Source organism: Crocuta crocuta, unplaced genomic scaffold (genome assembly GCF_008692635.1).
Source record: "Crocuta crocuta isolate KB4526 unplaced genomic scaffold, BGI_CrCroc_1.0 scaffold101, whole genome shotgun sequence".
In the NCBI taxonomy this organism is placed as follows: Eukaryota; Metazoa; Chordata; class Mammalia; order Carnivora; family Hyaenidae; genus Crocuta; species Crocuta crocuta.
In genome coordinates this window covers 6,755,303-6,777,529 of record NW_027527956.1, presented here as the reverse complement: position 1 = coordinate 6,777,529, position 22,227 = coordinate 6,755,303, and the positions used below count along the sequence as shown (strand labels likewise).

The window sequence follows — 22,227 nt, the reverse complement described above, 5'->3', positions numbered from 1 at the left end:
CATTAAAATCGCTGCAGGAATTTAAGCGTGACGCACGGGCCCCGCTTCCAGAACGGGTGGATCTGCATCAGCCCGGCTGGAGTTCGGACCACAGCACGGGTCGGTGCTGAGCGCGTCTGCTGGTTCCGAGGTTCCCTGGGGAGAGGGCAGCCCGGTGCTCGTTCAGTGAGACCCGACCCCCCACCACGACGGTGGTTCACAGCAATGACACAGATCCTGGGCCAGGCGGGAAAACCATGGGGAAGGCGGCACGGGCACCCCCACTTCCCCGGCCCTGTAGCCCAGGTGGACGCTGCTAAAGGCCCTGATGACCGGGCCATGCACCCCGCATGGGGAGCCTCCATTACAGCCTCTCTGGGCTTATTGGCTCATCCGCTGGAGCAGAGCTTCCCACTCTCCAAGTACCCTGTGCTCAGAAGCCCTGTGACATGCAGACCGGGGCCCATCCTGGCTTCTGTCAGCCGGCCTGTCCCGGGGCCGGGGAATCTACACTTCTGGCAAGTTCCCGGGTGATGCCCGCACTGCCCGGAAGCTGTCCTGACCCCTCTCTCCTCCCCCGTCCCCAGAGCTTTGCCGTAAGCAGCCCTGACCTTTGTCCTCTAAGCCCCCCGATCTGCACTTTGCTCCAGCCCCAAAGCCTGACCCCAGCCCAGGCCCCATCACCCCTGGATGATGACCCACGCCTTTCCGCTGCTCCCTGGCTCTGGCTGCTTCCCCAGGGGAACCAGAGGGGCTTTCCAAAAATGTACTTCTGATGACGTTGCTTCCCGGTTGAGAAAGCCTTTCTGTGGCATCTCATGCTTTCAGAATAAAGAACAAAGCACATTCTGTGGCCTTCCACACCCAGCGCACGCTCGATCCACCTGCGGGACCCCGTTCTCCGCCAAGTCTAGGCCCCCTCACACCTCCAGCCCTGGTGGCCGGCGCCTTCCCTGCCCGGGCTCCCGCACCCTGGCTCCTGGCCTCTTCCCTGCCCGGGCCCCTGGGCCCTGGTACCTGGCTAACCCTTCCTCACCCACGGCCACGGGGAAGCTTCTCTGACCCCCAGGCCCTCCCACTGACAAGACTCTTCCCTTCGTGTAAAGCCGTATGTATTTATCTGTGAGTTCCATCTCCTAATCTGCGGGCGCAGGGGGGCAGGAACCCTGTTTGCTTTGCCTCCCGCTGCCCCACCCCCAGCACCCAGTAGACATGGAGGCATTTTCTGTTGCTGCACAGCCGGTCACCACACACTAGGCAGCTGAAAACACAACTCGTCTGTGAGCTCCTGGCTCCGGTGAGGAGTCCGGGCACCTCTTCTGGGTTCCCTGCCTGACACCACACAGGGCAACATCATGGGGTCAGTAGGGTCGGGCACTTGTCTGGAGGCCGGGGCGGGAGGGACATCTGCTCCCAGCCTCGTGCAGGTTGTTGGCTGAATTCAGTTCTGTGTGGGTTGTTGGGATAAGACCCCCACTTCTCTGAGGGCTGCCTTCTGAGGTCACCCTCCGCTTCCTGTGGCCAATCTCTGGACCCTGCATGTGGACCCTCTGTCTCTGAAGCCAGCAAAGGTGCTTCCCACCTTTTGTGGCTCAATTGAGAGTCTCTCTGACCTCTGCTTCCACTACCAGGTGAGGAAAACTCTCTGCCTTCAAAAGGCTCCTGTGGTTGGAGCAAATGGTCCCAGATAATCTCTTTTTCCATGTGACATAATTTAATCACAAAGGACACCTCATCATTTTTATACATTTTTTAGGATTATACAAGGGTGGGAATTATTGGGGGCAATTCTTAGAATTCTGCCTAACATAGGAACAAAATGAGTATTGAGTGGTGGGGGGGATGTATACATGGATGGCTGGACAGATGGGTGGGTAATTGGAAGAGTAGATGGATGGATGGATGGTGGATGGGTGAGTGGGTGGGTGGATGGCTGAGTGGGTGAATGGATGGATGGTGGATGATGGACAGATGGATGGTGGAAGGTGGATGGTGGATGGATGGATGGCGGATGATGGACAGATGGATGGTGGAAGGTGGATGGTGGATGGATGGATGGTGGATGGATGGATAGGTGGATAATGGATGGATGATGGATAGTGGTTGGATGGTGGATGGATGGATGGTGGATGGATGGATGGTGGATGGGTGAGTGGGTGGGTGGATGGCTGAGTGGGTGAATGGATGGATGGTGGATGATGGACAGATGGATGGTGGAAGGTGGATGGTGGATGGATGGATGGCGGATGATGGACAGATGGATGGTGGAAGGTGGATGGTGGATGGATGGATGGTGGATGGATGGATAGGTGGATAATGGATGGATGATGGATAGTGGTTGGATGGTGGATGGATGGATGGTGGATGGGTGGATGGTGGATGGGTGAGTGGGTGGGTAAGTGGATGCCTATGTGGGTAGGTGGATATATGGATGGATGGTGGATGGGAAGATGGCTGAGTGGATGGATGGATGGATGGTGGATGGATGGATGGATGGTGGATGGATGGATAGGTGGTATATGGAAAATGCATGGGCTCTTACTGCTGTGTACAAGGTATTCCCAGACTAGTGTTTCAAATACCGTACCAGCCACGGGAACAGAAGCCCCGATTGATGGGTGCTCCGTCTGCACCAGGGCTAAGACACTTCATTATGTGCCCCTCACGAACTTGACGCAGCGGTCCTGTGAGGGCCCCAGAAATTCACTCCACTCTGCAGCCAAGGTGCCAGGATGTGAAGAGATGGACTCACGTGCCCAAGGCCACAGAGTCGGTGGTAGAACCAAAGTCCCCTGGACTTGACTTCAACTGACCTTTGGTCTCAGGGTCCAGTGCTTGCCGAGCCCCACTGTGTACGATGGACTTGGGGGCGGGGACACCTCTTCTAGCTGGCAGCCCGTGGCCTTCCTGGGATGCCCTCTGCCTGCGGAACTCGCCTCACCTCCCCTGGCCTGCTCGTTGCAGGCCCCAAGTGTCACTGGGGATCGACAGGGGCTGCTCATGGCACAGAACCCGTGTGGATGTTAGGATTTTTAAAAAAGCCTCGTATCCTTACACCAGCTGTGTTTGGGAAGCCAGCACCACGCTGTACGATGAAGCCGCTCGGGCCGCACTCGGTGTAGACCCCCAGTGGCGCCCGGCCCACCCCCCGCCAGCTGTTCCCTCTGCACTCGGGCTGCCTCTCCTGCGACCCCGGCCCTGCCGTGGGAGGGCTCCAGGGGTGAGCTATTTAGAGCACAGAAAAACTATATGTTCTGGCCGCACAAAGGAGGCATTCGTGCGAGATGGGTGGGTTGATAAGACTCGTTTGTGGGAAAGTTCTCAAGTCTCTCTACCAGCAGCCTGGCGGGCGGCCACATGCCTCTCATAGAAGCCGCATTTCTACCATAGCACATCCACGGGCCACAATCATGGGCCTTTTTGTTTCCGTCGCCCCCCCCTGCTGACCCCAAGCACGGAGAGCCAAGGACAGAGGCATCCCACAAACAAGGAGGGTCCTCTCAGCCCTGGCCTACACTGGCAAATTCCAGGGCCCCACCCACCCAGGGGCCNCACACCATCTGCCCACCGTCAGCCGCGAACTGAGAACCAGAATCTAGAAAGACCTGTGGAGGAGAAAGAACGGTGTCTTAGTTCAGTTCAGGGCCCTGTGTTTCTGGATGGTACACGAGGCAGTACCGCCTTCCATCGGTTGTCTGGAAGCGGGGTCTTCTGCAAAGGTGCGAAGTAGTAGGTAACCCTCGTGAGCCCCTTACAGCCGTCTCTGTGTCTTAAGACCTTGTTGGCTATGAAGTCACTCATGTGACTTCAGCTCACTGCTCTGAAGGACGTGAACTTGGTGTGTGAATTGGGTGGGCATGCTCTTGCTTGGACGCCAGCTTGCCCCAGTAAGAGAGGACCCGAAATCAGGTCAGTTGTGGCTTTCTAGATGCACAGGGCCTTTCCTGGTCTCAGGCAGCCCTAACGTACCCCATGGGGAAAAATATGGGGGAAGAAGTGTAAGTTAAAAAAGCATGAGTTTAAAAACAACAAATCAAAGACCCAGTGATTGAAGATTTCCTCCATTGTGTGGATTCCGTAATGATGGGCTTTAATGTACCCTGTGCTGCTGCTGCTTTGAGCTAGAAATGAAGGACCAGCCTGAACAATTATGAGAAATGGGACATGTTGGTGCTTTTAGATACAGGGACCTGTTTGGGGATCGTACTTCCTCAGGGGACCATAAGCTAGAAAACCAGATTGCAAATCACTTAGGAGCAAACCGTCCAGTGTACCAGGACAAGGGACTTACAGCGCGTCTGAATTCTGCCATTGTGTGCTTAGATGAAAGTCCCCAAGTGTCCCGGAGCCCATGTCCCCGTCATTGTGCGGATGCGCTCTCCAGCCCGGAAGGTGACTGAGCCCCGTTGAGGACCTCCTGGGCGCGGGGGCCCTGGCTTCTCGCAGGTTCCCCAGGGTAGTCCGCGGTGCACGATAAAGGACTGGGCGGCAAGTGCCGCTGGCTGCTCAGGGGCCTTGCGACTGCTGTCTGGGCATCTGGGAACGTGCATTTTTGGCTGCTCCTATTTTCTTTATGAATCTCCCCACTTCGTTAGTCGTCTGCACCGTGGGCCTCATGGCAGCTGTGGAGGAGAGACTCCGTGTGGGCTCCCGTGGGACCTCCAGTTCCCGTCTGAGGCCCCCACAAGGAGGTGGGGGGATGGGAAGCTGGGATCCCGTGTTTTTCAGCCAAGAAAATCCTGGGTCCTTGGGTGAGAACCGCTGTGATGGAGGACAGACTCATCAGATCAGTGCAGCTGGGAGTCTGTGGTTATTGGGTAACTCGCGGGAGCTTCAAGCCCCTCAGACAAGCCTGACCTGTACTCTGTGCTGTAGACCCGACTGGATCTCCCCACAGGAAAGATGCTTTTTCTTTTTTTAAGTTTATTTATTTATTTTGAGAGAGGCAGAAACAGTATGAGCAGAGGAGGGGCAGAGACAGGGGGAGAGAGAGGGAACCCCAAGCAGGCTCCTCACTGCCAGCGCAGAGCCTGATGTGGGGCTCAAACTCATAAACTTCGAGATCACGACCTGAGCCAAAACCAAGAGTTGGTCACTTAATGACCTGAGTCCACCAGGTGCCCCAGGCAGGTGCTTTTAATCCAAGGTAAGAAGATGCGTGAAATCAGTTAAGTCAGATCCCTCAAAATGAATAAACAAATTTTATTTTCTGTCCAAACATTTAATGGATGTCATGTAGAAAAAGTACAGGTGGAGAGGCGGCTCACGGACTCCTCTGGGCGTGGGGGGTGGGGTGGGGGTTGTAGCAATTATCCAGCGTGCACGCCCTGCGGCTTGTGGGGTTTGGGAGGTTTGCCGCGAGCAAGAGAGTTGGATCTGAATTTCAGGTCTGGTGCAGACCCCGCCTTCCTAATGCCCTCCCAGCCTTGACCTCTCCAGGAGGTCACTCAGCCACCGGGGCTGGACATCAAAGCTCCTCCTGGGGTGGGCCTGGGGACCCTGTGGGTGGTGGCAGCTCCTCAGCTGGAGCCTCAAAAAATGGCCCAAATGCATTCCACGGGCCTCTGTTCCGAGATGACTCCTTTCCTGGTCTTTCGCTACCCCATCTCCTCTCTTCCGTCTGTAAGGCTGTGAGCTGGGCTGGGCTGGTTGTGAGTTTTCTCCGATCGAACCAGCACTAGCCAACCAGCCGCTCCGTGCAGCCCACCCTGGCTGCTCACTGTTCCACTGGCCTTGTGACGCCTGGACACCCTTGGTGGAGATGGGGGTGCACATAAGTACAGTGGGCCAACAGTGATGATTTGGGGGGGATGAGTCTTAGGGCACATTTTTGAGTTCAATATTGGCAAAACCCCTCATTAGCTGAGTGATGATCATATTTCATCATTCGCGTTTCACTGATCAGCCGCGACGATGAAATTTCATGAAGCCACCCTCCTGGAATCATGGTTAGACCATCCCGAGGGGCTGTATTTCGAGGTCTGTATTCACTGCAGCGGAAAGAACACTGTCACTTGCATCTTCTCGATAGAAATGTATTCTTTTAGTTGAATTTCACAGAGCGACGTGCATTCGCAGAGATGATTTCCATATAACGTTTGATTCCCATGTGGTGAGCGACGCTGTTCTTCACGGTGACCTCCAAGCCTCTGGCATTTAGAGAGAGGCACAGACCCGGAGGGGAAGCCGGGGCCGTGTCCACACTGACCTCAGCCCCACAGACTCAGCACGCCGTGGGTGCGGCTTCTCAAGTCCACCCAAAGGGGCGAAAAGTGCTGAGTCCCACCCAACGATGGCAGGAACGGGCCCAAGACACATAGCAGGCCCTGGACACTCAGCATCTTCCAGACTAAGCTCTCCTCACAGTGACGCGCTCTGTGAGCGAAGGTGGGGGGTGCCGCCGAGGGTGCACGGTGCCGTCGTCACACGGTGAGCATCGCTACCTATAGAATGCCTAAGTGGCCATTCTGCCCGACCTGTTAGAGAAACAGAATGGAGCCCATCCTGCACATCCTGACTTAGCAGGTCTGGGCTGTGCCTGGATGCTTGTATCTACCCTCATGTGCACACACAGGGGGTTGATGGGACTTATCCATGAGCCAGGAAGTCCACGGAGGCAGTGGAGTAGAGCAAGTGAGGTGCGCTCTATGTCAATGCAGTGACACTTCCATTCGGGACAGTATGACTTTGTCCTCACAGTTTTAATTTTTTTTTTAATGTTTTATTTCTGAGAGAGAGAGAGAGAATGAGTGCGTGAGCAGGGAAGGGTCAGAGAAAGGAGACACAGAATCCGAAGCAGGCTCCAGGCTTTGAGCTGTCAGCACAGAGCCGGATGCAGGGCGTGAACCCATGAACCATGAGATCATGACCTGAGCGGAAGTCGGATGCTCAACCGACTGAGCCACCCAGGCACCCCCTCACAGTTTTATCTGAACCCATCTTACATATCCTGGGCGTATGTCCTGCTCTGGTCACCGTGAGTGAGGGGGCACTTTCTAGACCAGCATAGGGCTCTTGCCCCCTCTGTGCTTCTGAACTCTTCCGGGAGACTCCTCCTCGCCAGAGTGGCGTTCAGTTTTCAGGACTCCTGAACTCTGGTTTCACAGTCATTCCCGTAACCTGCCAAGGACAGCCCGCGTTGTGAGTTGTGAGTAGCGGGCTCAGGTGAGCAAGGGACGTGCAGGGAGGCGGCCCCACGTACGCCTGCTCAGCGCCCATTGCCGAGGATGTACTGAGCCCGTGGGGAGCATCCAGGGCTCCTGTTTGCAGGTGAGGGGCTGGCTGAGCTCTGCACTGAGGACAGGTGGCCTTCTGTGGGTCCCTCTCCGCCCAGCAGCCGTGACCCACATGTGGCTCAGCCATCAAGTGTCTGCCATTAAATTCTCCCTGTAGAGCCAAGAGCCCAGCTGAGGTTAAGGCCCATCAGGGCAGGAGGAGACGCGGATCAAGGCCCCAGAGCCGCAGCAGGCAGATCGTAGGCCTGGAATTCACACCACGTCACCCAGCGATTCCTACCTAGCTTTGCTACACCTCTGTTTCCTCATGTGAACACAAGGGCTCCTAAAACTACCTGCTTGTTAGGGTTGTTGACGATGCATACGAGACACCCGGCAGGCGGCCAGTGAAGGCCTCCTGTCCAGGGCTCTCTGGGGCCAGCCCTTCACAGGAGCAGCGGCCCCAGGTGAAAACTCAGTTCGCCAAATCCTAGCATGTGCTGCGGAAAGGGGCCTGATGGCAGTTAAGGCAAGAACGTAGCTGTGTCGTCCACTTCATAACCACAGACACCCAGTTCGGCGACCTGCCTGGGGCCATCGTCCAGTCGAAGCTGTTGAGTCTGGTCTCCAGGGTCTTTCTCTCCTGTCCCCATGCTCGGCGCAGTCCAGCGGCCCACCCGGCTCGTCAGGAACATCCCACTCTACGGACCGTGGACACCATGAGGAACCATGCCTGATGCACGAACTCAGACTGGGAGTTTATGGAAGAACAGAGGAGGGAAACTACATTCTTTATGCTGGCGCTTCAGAGCCATGCTGATGGGTTAAATATAGAATATTACAAAACCTCGGCATGGCCAGAAAGAATTAGGGGATACAACTGAAGTTCATTTTTTTATGGAAGAGTCTGGTTTATTTTTATTTTTATTTTTTTATAGTTTATTGCCAAGTTGGCTTCCATATAACACCCAGTGCTCATCCCAAGTGCCCTCCTCCATGCACATCACCCCCCTTCTCCTCCCCCCCATCAGCCCTCAGTTTGTTCTTAGTATTTAAGAGTCTCTCATGGTTTGCCTCCCTCCCTGTCCCCAACTATTTTTCCCCTTCCCCTCCCCCATGGTCTTCTGTTAAGTTTCTCAGGTTACACATATGAGTGAAAACATATGGTATCTGTCCTTCTCTGCCTGACTTATTTCACTCAGCATAACAGCCTCGAGTTCCATCCATGTTGCTACACGTGGCCAGCTTTCATTCCTTCTCATTGCCATGGAGTATTCCATCGTATAGATAAACCACATTTTCTTGATCCATTCGTCTGCTGATGGACACTTATGCTCTTTCCATGTTTTGGCTATTGTTGAGAGTGCTGCTATGAACATTGGGGTACACGTGCCCCTATGCATCAGCACTCCTGTGTCCCTTGGGTAAATTCCTAGCAGTGCTATTGCTGGGTCATAGGGGAGTTCTAGTGGTAATTTTTTGAGGAGCCTCCATGCTGAAACTCGTTTCTAAGCCAGAGCTTAGACCCTGGTGCAGAGCCTTTCAGGTCTGAAGGGAAATTTTCACTTACAAATAAGTATATAAAAAACAGTTTAACCACAGCAATGCCAGTAACAAAGTCCTTCTAGCAAAGAAGAGGTGGGGGCCTGACTTGTGTTCTTTGCTGTGGGAGGAGCGGCCCAGCTCACGCCAGCGTGGCTGTAGGCCACATGCCGCACAGGATGCCAGGCCCCCTCGGACACGCCGCCCACCTGCAGAGCAGAGATCAGAAACGCTTCCCAGGAAGCGGACACACTCGCTCCGTGGCGCTGGCCACAGTGAAGCTGTGTTCCCAGAAGGGCAGTCCAGTGGCCCGGCGCAGGCCTCCGCGGGGAAAGGCAGGCAGTGAGGACAGCAGAGGAGGCCCGAGGACAAGACACGAGTGGGGCACACGTGTGGGACGTGTGGGAGAGCCGGCGGACGAGCGGGCGGGCAAGCCTGTCTCGGTGCCCGTGACAGTGGGGGGCAAGCAAGGTCATGTGCTGTGAAACCTTGTACGGGGCCTTCCAGCAGCCCTGGGTCCAGTGGGATCCCACGAGAGAAGCCCACGGCCCACCCCAGCATAAAGTGGCACCAAAAAAAAAAAAGGAAAAAGGAAAAAGAAACAGAAAAGAGAAGGTAGTTGCAATGAGTGAAGGAAGTCACCCGGGGGATTGAGGCCGCCCCGCCTGGGAAGGAGCCACGCGGGCGTCGCAGGCCACTGCGGCCTCCGGCGGGAGGCTTGCTCCGGTTATGACCTGAGTTCTTTTCAACAGTGGACACCGCCTTCCCCTTCCCCCCCCCCATTCGGTGTGTGTCTCTGATTCCAGAAACCACTCTCGAGGGAGTGACGTCTCTGTTCCTCAGATACATTCCGGGAAGCCGTTCTGTGATTTTAGCAGCATCGCTTTCAACAGTCCAGTACGGGGGCGCCTGCTGGGCTCAGTCGGTTAAGATCATGACCGACTTTGGNATCGTAAATTCCTGTAGAACTTGAATAACAACAGAGCCTTATAAGTGCACTTCTGGTAGAATCAGATCCATGCCTCGCAAATTGTGCCCTAACGCTATGCTCCGTGATTATAGTCTCAACAAAAAGTCTACATTGGGCTGTAATCTGCTGAAAGCTGATATTAACTGACATGTTAAAACTGCATTTGTCCACACCAAAAATGCTGCACATCACAGATTTCAGCCTCTCCCCAAGCCCCTTGTGCGCTCAGAGAAGCCACCTTCAGGACACGAACGCCTTCTCTGTGCCCTCACAAACAGCCGTATTCAGGAACACAAGGCCCAACTGTTGTACAAATATTAGTATTCAGAGGCGCTTGTGTTTTGTTAATGCGTTTAATTATGTACAATATAGCTTTTGTTTCTCTTCCACATTTGCATTAATTTATATTAGCCACAGAATATAAAGCACAGCTAGAAAATCAGACTCTATTTCTGTGGCAACCTATAAATTAGCATCCCATCCCTGCAAAAATGTACAGCTTGGTGCGGCCATAGTATTCTTTACATTGCTTTTCCCTGTTGCTACCACGCAGCGAGCCATTTAGTGCCTACACTGTAAATACTTGCGTTCTTACCTGGTTGAATTTGGTCAGTGGTCCTAAGAGACGTGCCATACTCTAAGGGACATATTTCTGAGGCATTTGGGCACAGCTGACCCTGTGTGCTGCCTCTTAGGAGCCTGGAGAAGGTCACGGTGATCCCAGGATCCAGGCTCTGCCTTGTACTGTGTCTCAGGCAAACGCTGAGCCCGGATGTGGGGAGTGAGGCTCTACTTTGGAAATACAGGTCAAGGTACACTCTGTGCAATGAGCATCATTCATGGGACAGTCGCCTGACTACTGTGATTTTGCTGAAAGAGAGTGGAGTCATTTGCCTTTTATTTGTGATGTGTTTGTGAAAGTCTGTGTTGTGTAGATACACAAACAGCCTCTACAACACAAGGAAAAGGCCCCGGCTGCCACCTCCGGGCTCTTCCCGGCCGCCGCCTCGTGCCGCCGTGGCCTCCCCTCCACCTCTCCCGTGGGCGGCAGCCCCTCCCTCCTGTGCACCTGCAGACCCAGCCCCTTCTCCCTGCCGACTGCACCTGGGGTGGCCTCCCCTCTTCGGAGGCACCCCCACTGGGCCCACCCGTTCCATCCCTCGAGGGGCCTCCGCGAAGCCCCTGGTCCTGCTCTGTGGTCTTCGAATCATCAGCTGACATGAAACTGTACATCGTGGCTGGGTGGTTTCAAACAACAGGAATTTCCGTTCGCACCTTCTGGAGGCCAGATCCGAAATCAGCGTGTCCGCGGGGCTGTGCTGTGGCTACCGGCTCAGGGGAGGGTGGGCGCCACGTCTCTCACCTGCCTGCTGGTGCTCCCACGTCACTCGGGCCCCTGCCCCACTGCCACGTGGCCTCTTCTTCCCCGTGTATCTGTGTCTGGATCCAAAGCCCCCTCATCCTGTAAGGACAACCTGTCATTGGTCAAGCCCATCCTCATCCACTATGGACTCATCTTACCTTGGTGTCTATGAATGACCCTTTTTCTAAATAAGTTCACTTTCACAGCTACTGGGGATTAGGATGGGGACCTGCCATTTTGGGGGGCCCGCTATTCAGTTCATGACAGTCATTTTCATCCGTGTTCCTGAGAAAAGGACCAGATGGTCAGCACTACAAGCCAGTCATCTAGCCCTGCACACTCCACTTACTAGGTCCTCAGGAAATAATAGGTGGGTGGCTGGGTGGTGGCTGGGTGGGTGGATGGGTGGATGATGGGTGGGTGGGTGACTGGGTGGGCAGGTGGGTGGGTGAGTGACTGGATGGGCAGGGGGACAGGTGAGTGACTTTGTGGGTGGCTGGTGGGTGGATGGATGGGGGAGTGACTGGGTGGGTGGATGGGTAGACGGATGAGCAAGTGGGTGGATGGACAGGTGGGTGGGTGAGTACCTGGATGGGTGGTGGGTAGCTGGGTAGGTGGATGGATCTGTGGATGGCCTGGCGTATGGATAGAGAGGTACATGGTCAAACAGACGATGGAGGCTGCTGTTGGGTAATGACAGTGAACAGATTCGTGGGTGGTTGAAGGATGGAGAGTAGTATAAGAAAGTGTGAGGAAACCCACAATTTCTGTGGATAGGTAACCAAAGGTGGCATGGGCTGCAGTGGATGTGCACTAAGCCTCACCTGTAACTTGAGAGGAAAATGGATGTGCTGCCTTTCCTGAAGGAAATGCTGTAGGTGCAGTGTGCACAAAGCTACGAGATGGTGGGATCCCACGCGAAATACACCATTGCCTTTTCAAACTTTGTAATCGAGCCCCTTACAGAAGAGAAGCCAGATGAAAATGTCCTGCATAAGCAGTTCCCCAGTGCACCAGGCCTCTTGTGGAATCTGGAAACTAAAGAATTCTAAATGCCCCACTTCTTTAAGGCATGAATTGCAAAAATGTGTGGGAAGTTCCACTTTTATCAAGAATGCTAAAAATACCTTCGGTCAAATAAATGCTCCCAAACACGGTTAGCTTAGGCACCAGTGGAATTTTCAAGACTAAAGGTCCCCAAAGGTCCCTGCGGTGCTGGCCTCTCCAGACGCAGCAAGGCAGCACCCAGGGGTGATGGGCCACTTCGGCAGGAGGCCGGGGCACATTGCGTCTATGACGCCGCATCTCCAGTAAGCGAGGCAGGGCCCGGGGTCTGAGAACTGCAGGTGGGGCGCCCGGTCCCGGCTGGGTCCTGCCAGAGCGATCTGCCACGTAGCTCAACGTGGGACTGGTAGGCTCTGGTCGGACACAAGCAGGTCACTAGCCCTGGAAGAAAGCGCCATTGTCCCCCGCTCCGCTTTGCACGGCCGTGTTCATATCTCACTGTTGTTTGCAGGAGAGGCAGATGTGGAGCAGAACAATGGGGCCCCCTCTCAGGGCACGGCGGTGACAGACTCCAAGCGCACAGCGGACCCGAAGAATGCCTGGCAGGACGCCAACCCAGCTGACCCGGGCGGCCGCCCCCACTTGATCCGCCTCTTTTCCCGAGATGCCCCCGGGAGGGAGGACAACACCTTCAAAGACAGGCCCTCGGAGTCAGACGAGCTCCAGACCATCCCAGAGGACGGCGCGGCCACTCCCGAGGGCCTGCATGTGATGGCATCACAGAAACGACCCTCCCAGCGGCACGGCTCCAAGTACCTGGCGTCCGCGAGCGCCATGGATCACGCCAGGCACGGCTTCCTCCCGAGACACAGGGACACGGGCATCCTTGACTCCCTCGGGCGCTTCTTTGGCGGTGACAGGGGTGTGCCCAAGCGGGGCTCAGGCAAGGTGAGCTCTGAGGAGTGACGGGGGCGCACAGCACGTGTGTCCGCTGTAGTTGACAAGGAAAAGGAAGGAGAGCGTGCAGGTGAGCTAAGCCGCAGGGGACACGCCAGCGCAGCCCTTCCGCTGTCCACCCGCTGGACGTGCTCCCTGGCCGTGGGGGGGCCTGGGGGGCCTCTTGCCCCGTTTCCGCAGAACTCAGCCTCTTCCCCTCCTCCCAAGCGATGCCACCAGGACGTGGCTCTGAATGGTGCACGTCTAGGGTGCCCCGGTGTGGGCACTGCCGAAGGCACCCCGTTCTCGGCTCTATGATGGTTCACGCTTGGGGGCTTCGCGGCTGCTTTGGCTCTGTGCCCATGCTTTCGGGTTTGGCGTCAGGTTGTGCCCATTTTCCTCGGAGTCCGCGCTGCTAGCTTCGTGTTGTCTTGCAACAATAATGCGATTCAGGACTTGGGAACAAACCCGAGATTTAAATTCGCCTTGAGCAGATCTTATCCTTTGTCTGAGTTATTTGGGGGCTGGGGGTGGAGGGGTAATTGAGTGTGCCTGTGAATCAGCTGTATTATTTTGTTATTCCATTAACCCGAATCTAGAGTCTGTGAAGTTTCATTATTTAAATGTTCTGTAGACGAAAATTGTATCCCATCATGCTCTGGTGTCCAGCAGGGGCTTTTGGAGCAGACTGTCTGTCCCTGGTCGTCTGTGCTGACGATTCATCCAAGAGCTAAATCCCGAATGGCTTTCCCATAGCAGACACATAGCACATCACATGCCTTTTAGGGTGGCGCCCAGCTGGGCCATTTCGGAAGGAGAGGGTGTTTTGGAAGAAGCCCGGGTGCACAGGCCGGGCGCACAGAACCCACACACTATAGGTCTTGCTCTGGCTGAGTACTGTTCTTATTCTGAATTCAGCCTCGGGAATGTTAAGAGGCTGTTGGGTAAAGAGTGGAGCAAGGGACCCTGACCTGCGGTTTCTAAAGGAGCTTCTAAAATTTGCTTTCGTCTTCAACTACAATTTTTAAAATTACTGATGATTGTGGAATGGGCAAATATGGACTGCAAAAGTTGGTTCTGCTGCGTGCGGGAATTACCGCCTGCGAGGTCCCGGGCGCTGCTAAGGTCTCTGTCTCTAGCATCTGTCACCGCTCACGTGATGCTTATCTTGACTTCTTGTGACTAACACTCAGTATATCTTAAGTGCTGGTGGAGTTAGTCTTCTGCCTGGGTCCTTTGGTGTCTGTGTTTGGAGATGTGCGTCACCCTAAAATATGGTCCCCTGATCTGCTTTGAATGCTGGTTTCAGTGCGAGGTGCTTTTGAGCACAGCTGTCAGACCACACCAGGCTCTGGCTGCCTACTGAAGCCTTGCTCTCATGCTAAGCACCCCATATGCATGCAGCCACCCCGAAAACATAGCTTCTCTGCTTAACTCAAGGAGCAGGAAAAAATATATATGAAGTGTGCAGAAAAGATTAAATAGCTGCATAGCATATATTATAAAACAAGCTTCATTTCAGTAGTAATGGCTTAAATGAAAATAAAATTGTGAATGCACTTGTATCAACCATTGTGACTTTATTTCAGAACGATGTCTACGTACATATATATGTACATGCATACATGTTTTTCTTCCTTTATATAAAATCACAAACTTTATTGCTTTAAGGCTTTCATATCTTTAATACTTTCAAAGACTCATCTCAGAAGTAGGCATCGACTTTGCAAAATAGGGTTGCTAGATTATCAAGGAGCCAGAGAAATCGAAGTATTTCCATAGGATTTAACAAAATAAAACCAATGTTTAAATAATGGTGTTAGAATTTCTGAAGTGTCAGCTCTGTTCACTACTGAGTGTTGAATAAAGAAAGTTTAAAAATGAACAGCCTTGCCTTTTGATGCCAGCGAGACAAATTGGAGTTTGTATGTGTACTCACGTCCGTGCTTACTCGACACGGCCCGGAAAGCACTGTCTGTCCGGCACCCCGCTTTTATTGTGGACTCTGTTTGCTTTTAAACACTGCAGATGTGAGCTTAATACAGCGCCCCCAGGCACACCCCCGCCCCCCCACGATGGCCCTAGGATTCTGGGGTACTTACTGGTCTGGGCTACCAAAGGGTCCTGTTTTGGTTTTGGTTTTATTCTTGCTTTGCCCTGTGTATAAATCAGGAGAACCCTCACTTTATTGAAACGCCTTTGGGTTGAAGCTTGAGCAAAGGAGAGAATCCAAAGGCCCGATTATCATGAATAGAAGCCCATTGCAGGCTTCCACCATCTGTCATTGCCAGGGTCATTGTCTAAGGTGCATAGTGCACTTAGACCTCCCACCCTGAGTGGCAGCCTGCTCCCACTGGTGTGGGTTTGGGGGGAAGCAGTTACTCTGCTTATCTGTCCAGAGTAAGTTTTTCATGGTACAGTTGTGCAAGACCGAATGCATGGCCCCTGGGAAGGGGGCGGTTGCTCCCTGGCCCTCCTGGTGGCCCTTCCCCCCACTGAGGCCACATGAGGCTCCTGCCCCCTCCAGTCCTCGGAATGCACTGGCAACACCCACCCTTGGCTGGCCGGGGCGTTGACCTTCAGGGAAAGTGCATTACAAATTCCTAGAGGAGGCATATTCTTTTGAGAGCCACAGATGAAAAGTGTATTTATTCATGGGGAACATGTCCCTTTGTTGTAGGAGGAAAGCAGGACCGTGTTGTTGTCCTTAAATGACAGGTTTCCCGATGCCCCAGCGCGTGGGGCCTTGGGAGGAGCGGGCAGGCATGTAGGGCCAAGTTCAAGACGCATGTGGTCCTTGTGAGAAAGGCGGCTCTTGGAGCTGCCCACCCCCGCCCCAGCGTCCCCACCCCATGTCAGACCTCACGTGCCCACGCAAGGGCTGCGGTCACTCGGGCCTTGACCATTAGCTTTGGAAAGTGTCCTTGTTCCTTTGTATCCCAGAGTGGGGAGGTCTGATGAAATATCTAAGCTGGACACGGTGACATAACACCTGGGCGATTCCCAAGTAAGAACGCAGCAAGAACATGCCCATCTCGGTGTCTCCATACTGGTGTATTTTAAGAATTTTTTGAAGTCGGTCCTACACTGATGATTTTACCTTTCTGCATTCACTTTGCAGTCAAGTCTCCATTTGTAACTGCCAACCCCAGCCTTCCGTCGTTCAGCACTCAGTATTATGTGTAAGCGTCTAATTTTGATTGTACAGGAAGAAAACCGTTGGTCACTTACCGCTGATCAATCACCATTTCCTGGTTGCTGCATTTTAATTTCATTTAACACATTTTTGTTAATTGGTTAGCTTAATTCTTCATTGCTCACGTGATATCCCAGTTCTGTAGGTATGTTCTGTACCCTTGTGGTAGTGTGGTGTTCAGAGGCAGCAGGAGGGATGTGGTAGGATGCGTGTGTCAGGCCCTCCCGGCCACGTGGCACCTTCCCCCAGCCCACGGCCAGTGGTGTTCACAGGCAGGACCCAAGTGAGGACAGCGGGGGCCTTGCCGCGTCCTCTGTACAAGCCACATGTCTGTTCGCTATGCCGATGTGTCCACTGCTCACTATCTTTTGGTGACTGTATGACAGTTTGATTTTGTGATGAACTTTTGTTTTATATATATTTCTTCACTTGATGCATTCATTAAACATTTTAACAGACCAACGGTGGTGTACTAATTGCATGTGGATTTTTTAAGCTGCCCCTTTTGGGTCCTTCCCTCCCCCACTCCATGCATCACTGGGATGTTTGTGGCTTTCTGACAGGTGAGTGTGTGGGCCACGCGCCTGCCGCCTCTGCTTACCCAGGTCTCTTCCTCACTCGTGTGCTTTTGCACAGACGTTTGTTGATTCTTTTCTCCCCACAGACAGGCAGCTAAGTGTCCTGGTCTCTCTATTGTGGCTGCTCTCGCTCTGCTCAATGTGTTCAGTGTGTCCCTGGGTGCGCCGTCCTGCACTGGCAGGTGGTCATGGGCATTGAGTAGACTCTAGTCCCCTCTGTGTGTGTGGGACACAGTCCCCAGGGCAGCACTTCCTGAGCAATTGTGTGCCCTGCTGAGGGTGCGCCCGCGGGGGTCCCAGGAACCCCGGGCCATCTGGCGGGGGTGCAGGGGTGTTCTTCCCAAGGATGTCCGTGAGCACAAAGGTCATGGGTAAGGTTGGGTCATGGATGAACTAGGAACAAAAGCGAAGACATGATTAATTTGGATGCAAGCACTTCCACAACAACATTTGCCCGGAGATGCTCACCTCCTCTGATGTCCATTTCGGTTTATGGCGTCTGTTGATTTTCCTTGGGTAAAAAGTCAGCCATCTGGTGCAGGAATTGCTGACTGGCTGATGTCAAGCTCGGCCAGGCATCTCAGGGGATATATCCCAGGAGGGAAACCCACTCTCTAGGGATCCTGTGAGCGTTTACCAACTGTGGAATCCCTAATCTAACTCTGGCTCACGTTATCAGGTGTTTCTCCACGTGTCTACATCACACTCTTAGCTGCTCTGCAAACATCCTCTGCTTCCTAAGAGATAGTCTGATGGGCGGGGGTGGGGAGAGTCACAGGAACGAGGGCGTCCCTCCGGGGCCCTTCTTGCCTTTGTCCCCACGGACCTGCAGGCCACACCCCTGCCTGCACCTGCATGGAGGCACCCCCTCCCACCAGGAAGCCGTGTTCCCCTCCTGTGTGTGCTGGGATGGGGAGGCGCCTCTCCTGAAAACGAGGCCTGTCCCGGCCACCCAGCCTCCCTGCCCCAAGCTGCTGTGTGGCCAGCCGCCTATGGAGGCAGCTGACATGGATCCCCAGAGTCCCCTGAAACAGCTCGAGGAGCTGAGCCCCTTCTGTAAGAAGGGACATTGTCTTAAACAGGGGAAACAAACTAGAGAATTCTTTGCCTTTTGGGCAAGGGTGTAATACGGACTTGCCACAGGCGCATCACGCCCTGTGGGGACAGCCAGCCCTCATCAAGGCAAAAGCCACCGCAGGCTCATCCACCAAGAAGTACTTGAACACAAGTACTCAATTGTCGTACTCTTTTAAGTGCTCGGTACTGTGAACTAAACTCACCAGTACTTATTGCCAGAACAGAAAGACCCCCTCTCGAGGGGGAGGGTCAGTTGTGGGATGTAGAGCTGGGAACAGACTTGCCCCAGATTGGCCCCTGGAAACCCTGGGTGCTCCCTCTGCAATAATATTTCTAGATCGTCCTAACACTCTCACGTGTCATAACCACCAATCATTTCCACACATAACCAGCTGGTAACCTGTTTTTAAAAAATTCATTTCATCTGTAGCCAACCTGAGACATCTCTTGAAACCTATTACACTGATTTTATCTCTTGACCTCTGCAAGGCTCCTTCTTCCCCTCCCTCCTCCTCTCTCTATCAGCCCCTTTCTGTCTCTCTCTCTCTTTCTGTCTGTCTCTGTCTGTCTCTCTGTCTGTTGGTCACTCTCTCTCTGTCTTTCTCTCTACCAGCCTCTCTCTGTGTCTGTATCTGTCTTTCTGTCTGTCTCTCTCTCTCTCTCTCTCTCTCTCTCTCTACCTCTCCCTCGTGCACACACCATTCTGCTGGGTACAAACAAGAGGACTTCTCTGCAGACCATTTGCCTTGGCCCCGTAGTAATACTGTCAAGCACACGACTCAAAATCTCATGACACGCAGGTACTATCTTCCAGTGAATAGAACAGGGAGAACACAACATTAGAGGCAAACGCTGCTTAGGAAGACTGATAGCAGTAGAGCTCAGAGTCAAGGCTGATCTGCAGCTCATGTCCAGGAATATTAAGTTAATATTAATATTAAGCTTCTCACCCTTAGCAGCAGCAGGAGGAATGTGAGAAAGCTTAACTCCACGTGGTTGCCTGGACTGACTTTGACCACTGTGTTCCTCGTGGAACTACTTCCTGGCACACTGTGGCCCCCACCAGGCAAGCGTGGCCTCTACTGTAAATCCCACGCGGAAGCCACACAGCTGCTGTAACAGGACGACGCCTCCACAAGTACCCGTCCCCATGCAGACTCGAAGTGCCCATTACCGTGTCCTGTCGACCAGAAGGTGCTTCCTCCGCCTGCTCCGCGCAGAACCTGCAGGTCTGGTGGCTGCAGCAACGAACGTGGAGACACTTTGGTCACATAACTGAGTCTGGAGCCCCAGAACGTCTCCCTAAATCTTTCCTCATGTTCCTTTCTCTCTCTGCTGTCTCTTCCTTCCCCTTTGCCCTTGGCGGTCATCGTCCCTCATGCTCACGCCCTCACCGTCCGACCTCCATCCCCACTAACCCTCCTCACCATGAGGGGCTTGCCGAGCCCAGCCAGGAGGGGGCGTTGCTGGAGGACTCGGGGGCTTTGCCGCCGGTGCCACGTGGACTCAACGGGCGCTCTGTGTCCCCCTGGCAGGTGCCCTGGCTCAAGCAGAGAAGGAGCCCTGTGCCCTCTCATGCCCGCAGGCAGCCCGGGCTGTGCAACACGCTCCAGGTAAGACACGCGCCGCCCCTCCCAGGCCCCGCCCTCCGTCAGCGTGGGCCACGTCCAGCCACGGCAGCTCGTGAATGTGTGGGGAAGTCACTTTTGCCAAAGCGAATGGGGCGGCTCCTTCGAAACCAGCGCCTAACGCACGTTGAGCCATCACCAGCTGAATTGGACTGTGGCGTGACACGTGCCCGTGGGCAGTCTGGTGGCCGGCCGCTGGCTGGTGGCGCGTGTTGGGAAAGCTGTCCCCCATCCTCATCTGCTGCGCGGAGCGCCTAGAGCCCACAGGCATGTCTGGATGGCAGGGGTGGAGGGCAGCGGGAGAGAGGAGGCCCTGTGTCAAGCGAGAGTCACACGGCTACTGGTCATGGGGCGGCCAATGCACAGGCAGGCGGCCACAGGCCTACGCGCTCAGGTGGCAGCGGGCGCCGGGCCTGAGGTTCTAACGAGGGAAAAGCGGAAGGTGTGAAACCGCTGCCTGGAGAGATGGACAGCTGTCCCCACACGCTTGTGCAGAGGCCCCACCCGAAAGTGTCTGGAGCTGCGGCATCTCAGCTCCCGCCCCGCTCGCTCTGGAAAGGCCTCTCTCAGTGGGCTCCAGGTCAAAGCCGATGCCCTCTCCAGGAGGCGCGTGCTCCTGGACACCCAGTGAAGCCGCCGGAGCGCCAAAGCCACAGCAGCGTGTGTGACGGGACAGCAGCGAGCCCCACCGCAGGGTGAGAAGCCCCAAGCTGGGCCGGCTTCTCCCCTCCCTTCACCCTGCAACCACCCGACACCACCCTGCCCCGTTCTCTCCTCCACGGGACAGTGGCCGTCAGAAGCAGACCGATCCACAGACGGGTGGAGACTGGCAGAACTGCCCGGATGCGAAGTAGAGAAGACAGTGCCGTGCTCCCCAGGCCGTGTTAAGAAACCTTCAATGGAATGTTGATTTTCCTCTTTTACAAAACTGCTGGGCAGGGAAGCAGAAATGCTCCTCTCCTCCACCTCCTCACTCCAGGCTGACTTCTGTGCGTGCAGTAAAAAAACCTGACCAGAAAGAGAGAAACATTCTGCACAACAGTATCTTTGCGGGACGGCCCGTGGGCACGCCGTAAGATGCACAGGACGCACGGCAGGCTGCTGGCCACAGGTCCCCTGATTTACCCGTTGCTGTTCATGCAGACCCCCGTCCGGTCCAAACAGGATTTGGGTTGGCTTTGGAGGACATATACGAGAAGGCTGTTCAAACCCAGAAAGTACTGGATAGCTGTGTACACACGTGTGTGGTGTCCGCATGCCTGCTAAGGGGCGGGGAGTCCAAGACAGAGCCTGAGCCAAAACCAAGGGCAGAGTCACCACACAGACCAAGCCGGTGGGTTTGGCAGAGTCATCACTGATGGCAGAGGCCCCTCGCAGGCTGAGCTCCAAGCGCCATCGCCTCCATGATCCAAGTGGTGGGTCCCCAGTGTGCAAAATTCTTTCCAAGAGGCGCTTCTGCATCAAGTGCACACAGAGGGCAGGGGTGGGGGGGGCTGGCCTGAGGACCCCAGAGCCCCCCTTCTGCAGCGGGGGGTCTGTTATCCACCTGGGGTTTTCTCTTTGAGCAAGAGCTTCCAATTACTTGGAATGTCTCCCTCCAGTAGTTTGGGATTCTTGATTTCAAGAACGTGGCGTGGTTAGTGAGGACAGGTTTGAAGGCCCCGCCACGGGGAAGGTGTGCGAGGGCTGCGCTGCCTGGTTTCAGAATACACTTGCCCACGAATCTGTGCCCAGGAGCACCTGGAACCGGCTCACGGAGGGAAGGGAAGCCGCAGGACGAAACTGCAGTATGAACAGCTGACTCCCAGCACGCAGAAGCCAAGCGCCTTCCCTCCCCTGTGGTTCGGAAACCCCAGCAGGGTCGATGAGCACTGCCGAGCAGTCATCTGTGCCTTGACCTTCCAGAATAGTCTTCTCTCTGTCCTGGTCGGTCTCTTGGCCTCTCTGCAAATACACCAGGAAAGATAGGAAAGACTAAGAAAACCGCTATGAAATCGAGGGGACCCATCAGAGGGCAGATCGGTCCCAGCGCTGCCCCTGGCCTTCAAGCGCCAGTCCCCCCCCGGAGCTCTTTGATTCCAGGAGACTCAACATCTGTCCATCCTCGGAATACAGAGCTCGATGTTCCCAGGGATGAAGCGTGTGCGTTATGGGAGGTACAAGCTGGTGAGGAGGCGTCATGTGCGGACCCAAAAGCAAGTTGGAAAGGCGAGAATTCCGAGAGAAACAGGGAGCAAACGGATGGAGGGGGTTCCTTAGGAAAAGAGGCAAATCATTTTCTCTTGGCTGCTCTGCACAGCCGGCCCCTTCCCCTGCACAGGGTCCCCGTCTCGGCATCACCGTGTGAAGCAAGGACCTGTGGATGGAAACGGGTGGGAGTCAGCCAGAGCCGGAGGGCGCCGCGGCTGTGCCAAGCCTTTCTCCTGACACCGGGGCCCCACGGCCAGCCCTCGGCGTGTGGCCCCCACGTGGGCCCAGGGGACGAGCGAGGGGCAGCGAGGGGACGGCACACACTCTAGCTCCTGTCCCCTCGGCCTCGCTGGCTGGAGAGGGTGAGGGGTGACGACCACACACACCGGAGTCTAAGGAACCAAAAAAGCTCATCCTGTGGGAAAGCAATGAGTGTAAATCAGACACGTGGGCTGCGGGTCCTGTGCTGCTGGAGAAAACGAGGGCAAACACGCTGCCCCGGCCCCCGGCGCACGTAGGTCCGTGAGCCCCGTCCCTCAGCCGCACGAC

General features: G+C 54.9%; 1 protein-coding gene across 3 annotated transcripts in view; it reads left to right on the top strand.

The window, feature by feature from the left end:
* Nucleotides 1–22,227, top strand: part of MBP (myelin basic protein) — an 88,649-nt gene that overhangs the window by 40,525 nt on the left and 25,897 nt on the right. For 2 of the 3 annotated variants that reach the window (XM_077752696.1, XM_077752698.1), the window contains exon 3: nucleotides 12,585–13,021. In XM_077752696.1, coding sequence (XP_077608822.1) covers nucleotides 12,585–13,021 — 437 coding nt within the window. Of the gene's footprint in view, nucleotides 1–12,584; nucleotides 13,022–19,395; nucleotides 19,474–22,227 lie in introns of all 3 variants that reach the window. The other variant, XM_077752695.1, reaches the window with a different exon arrangement.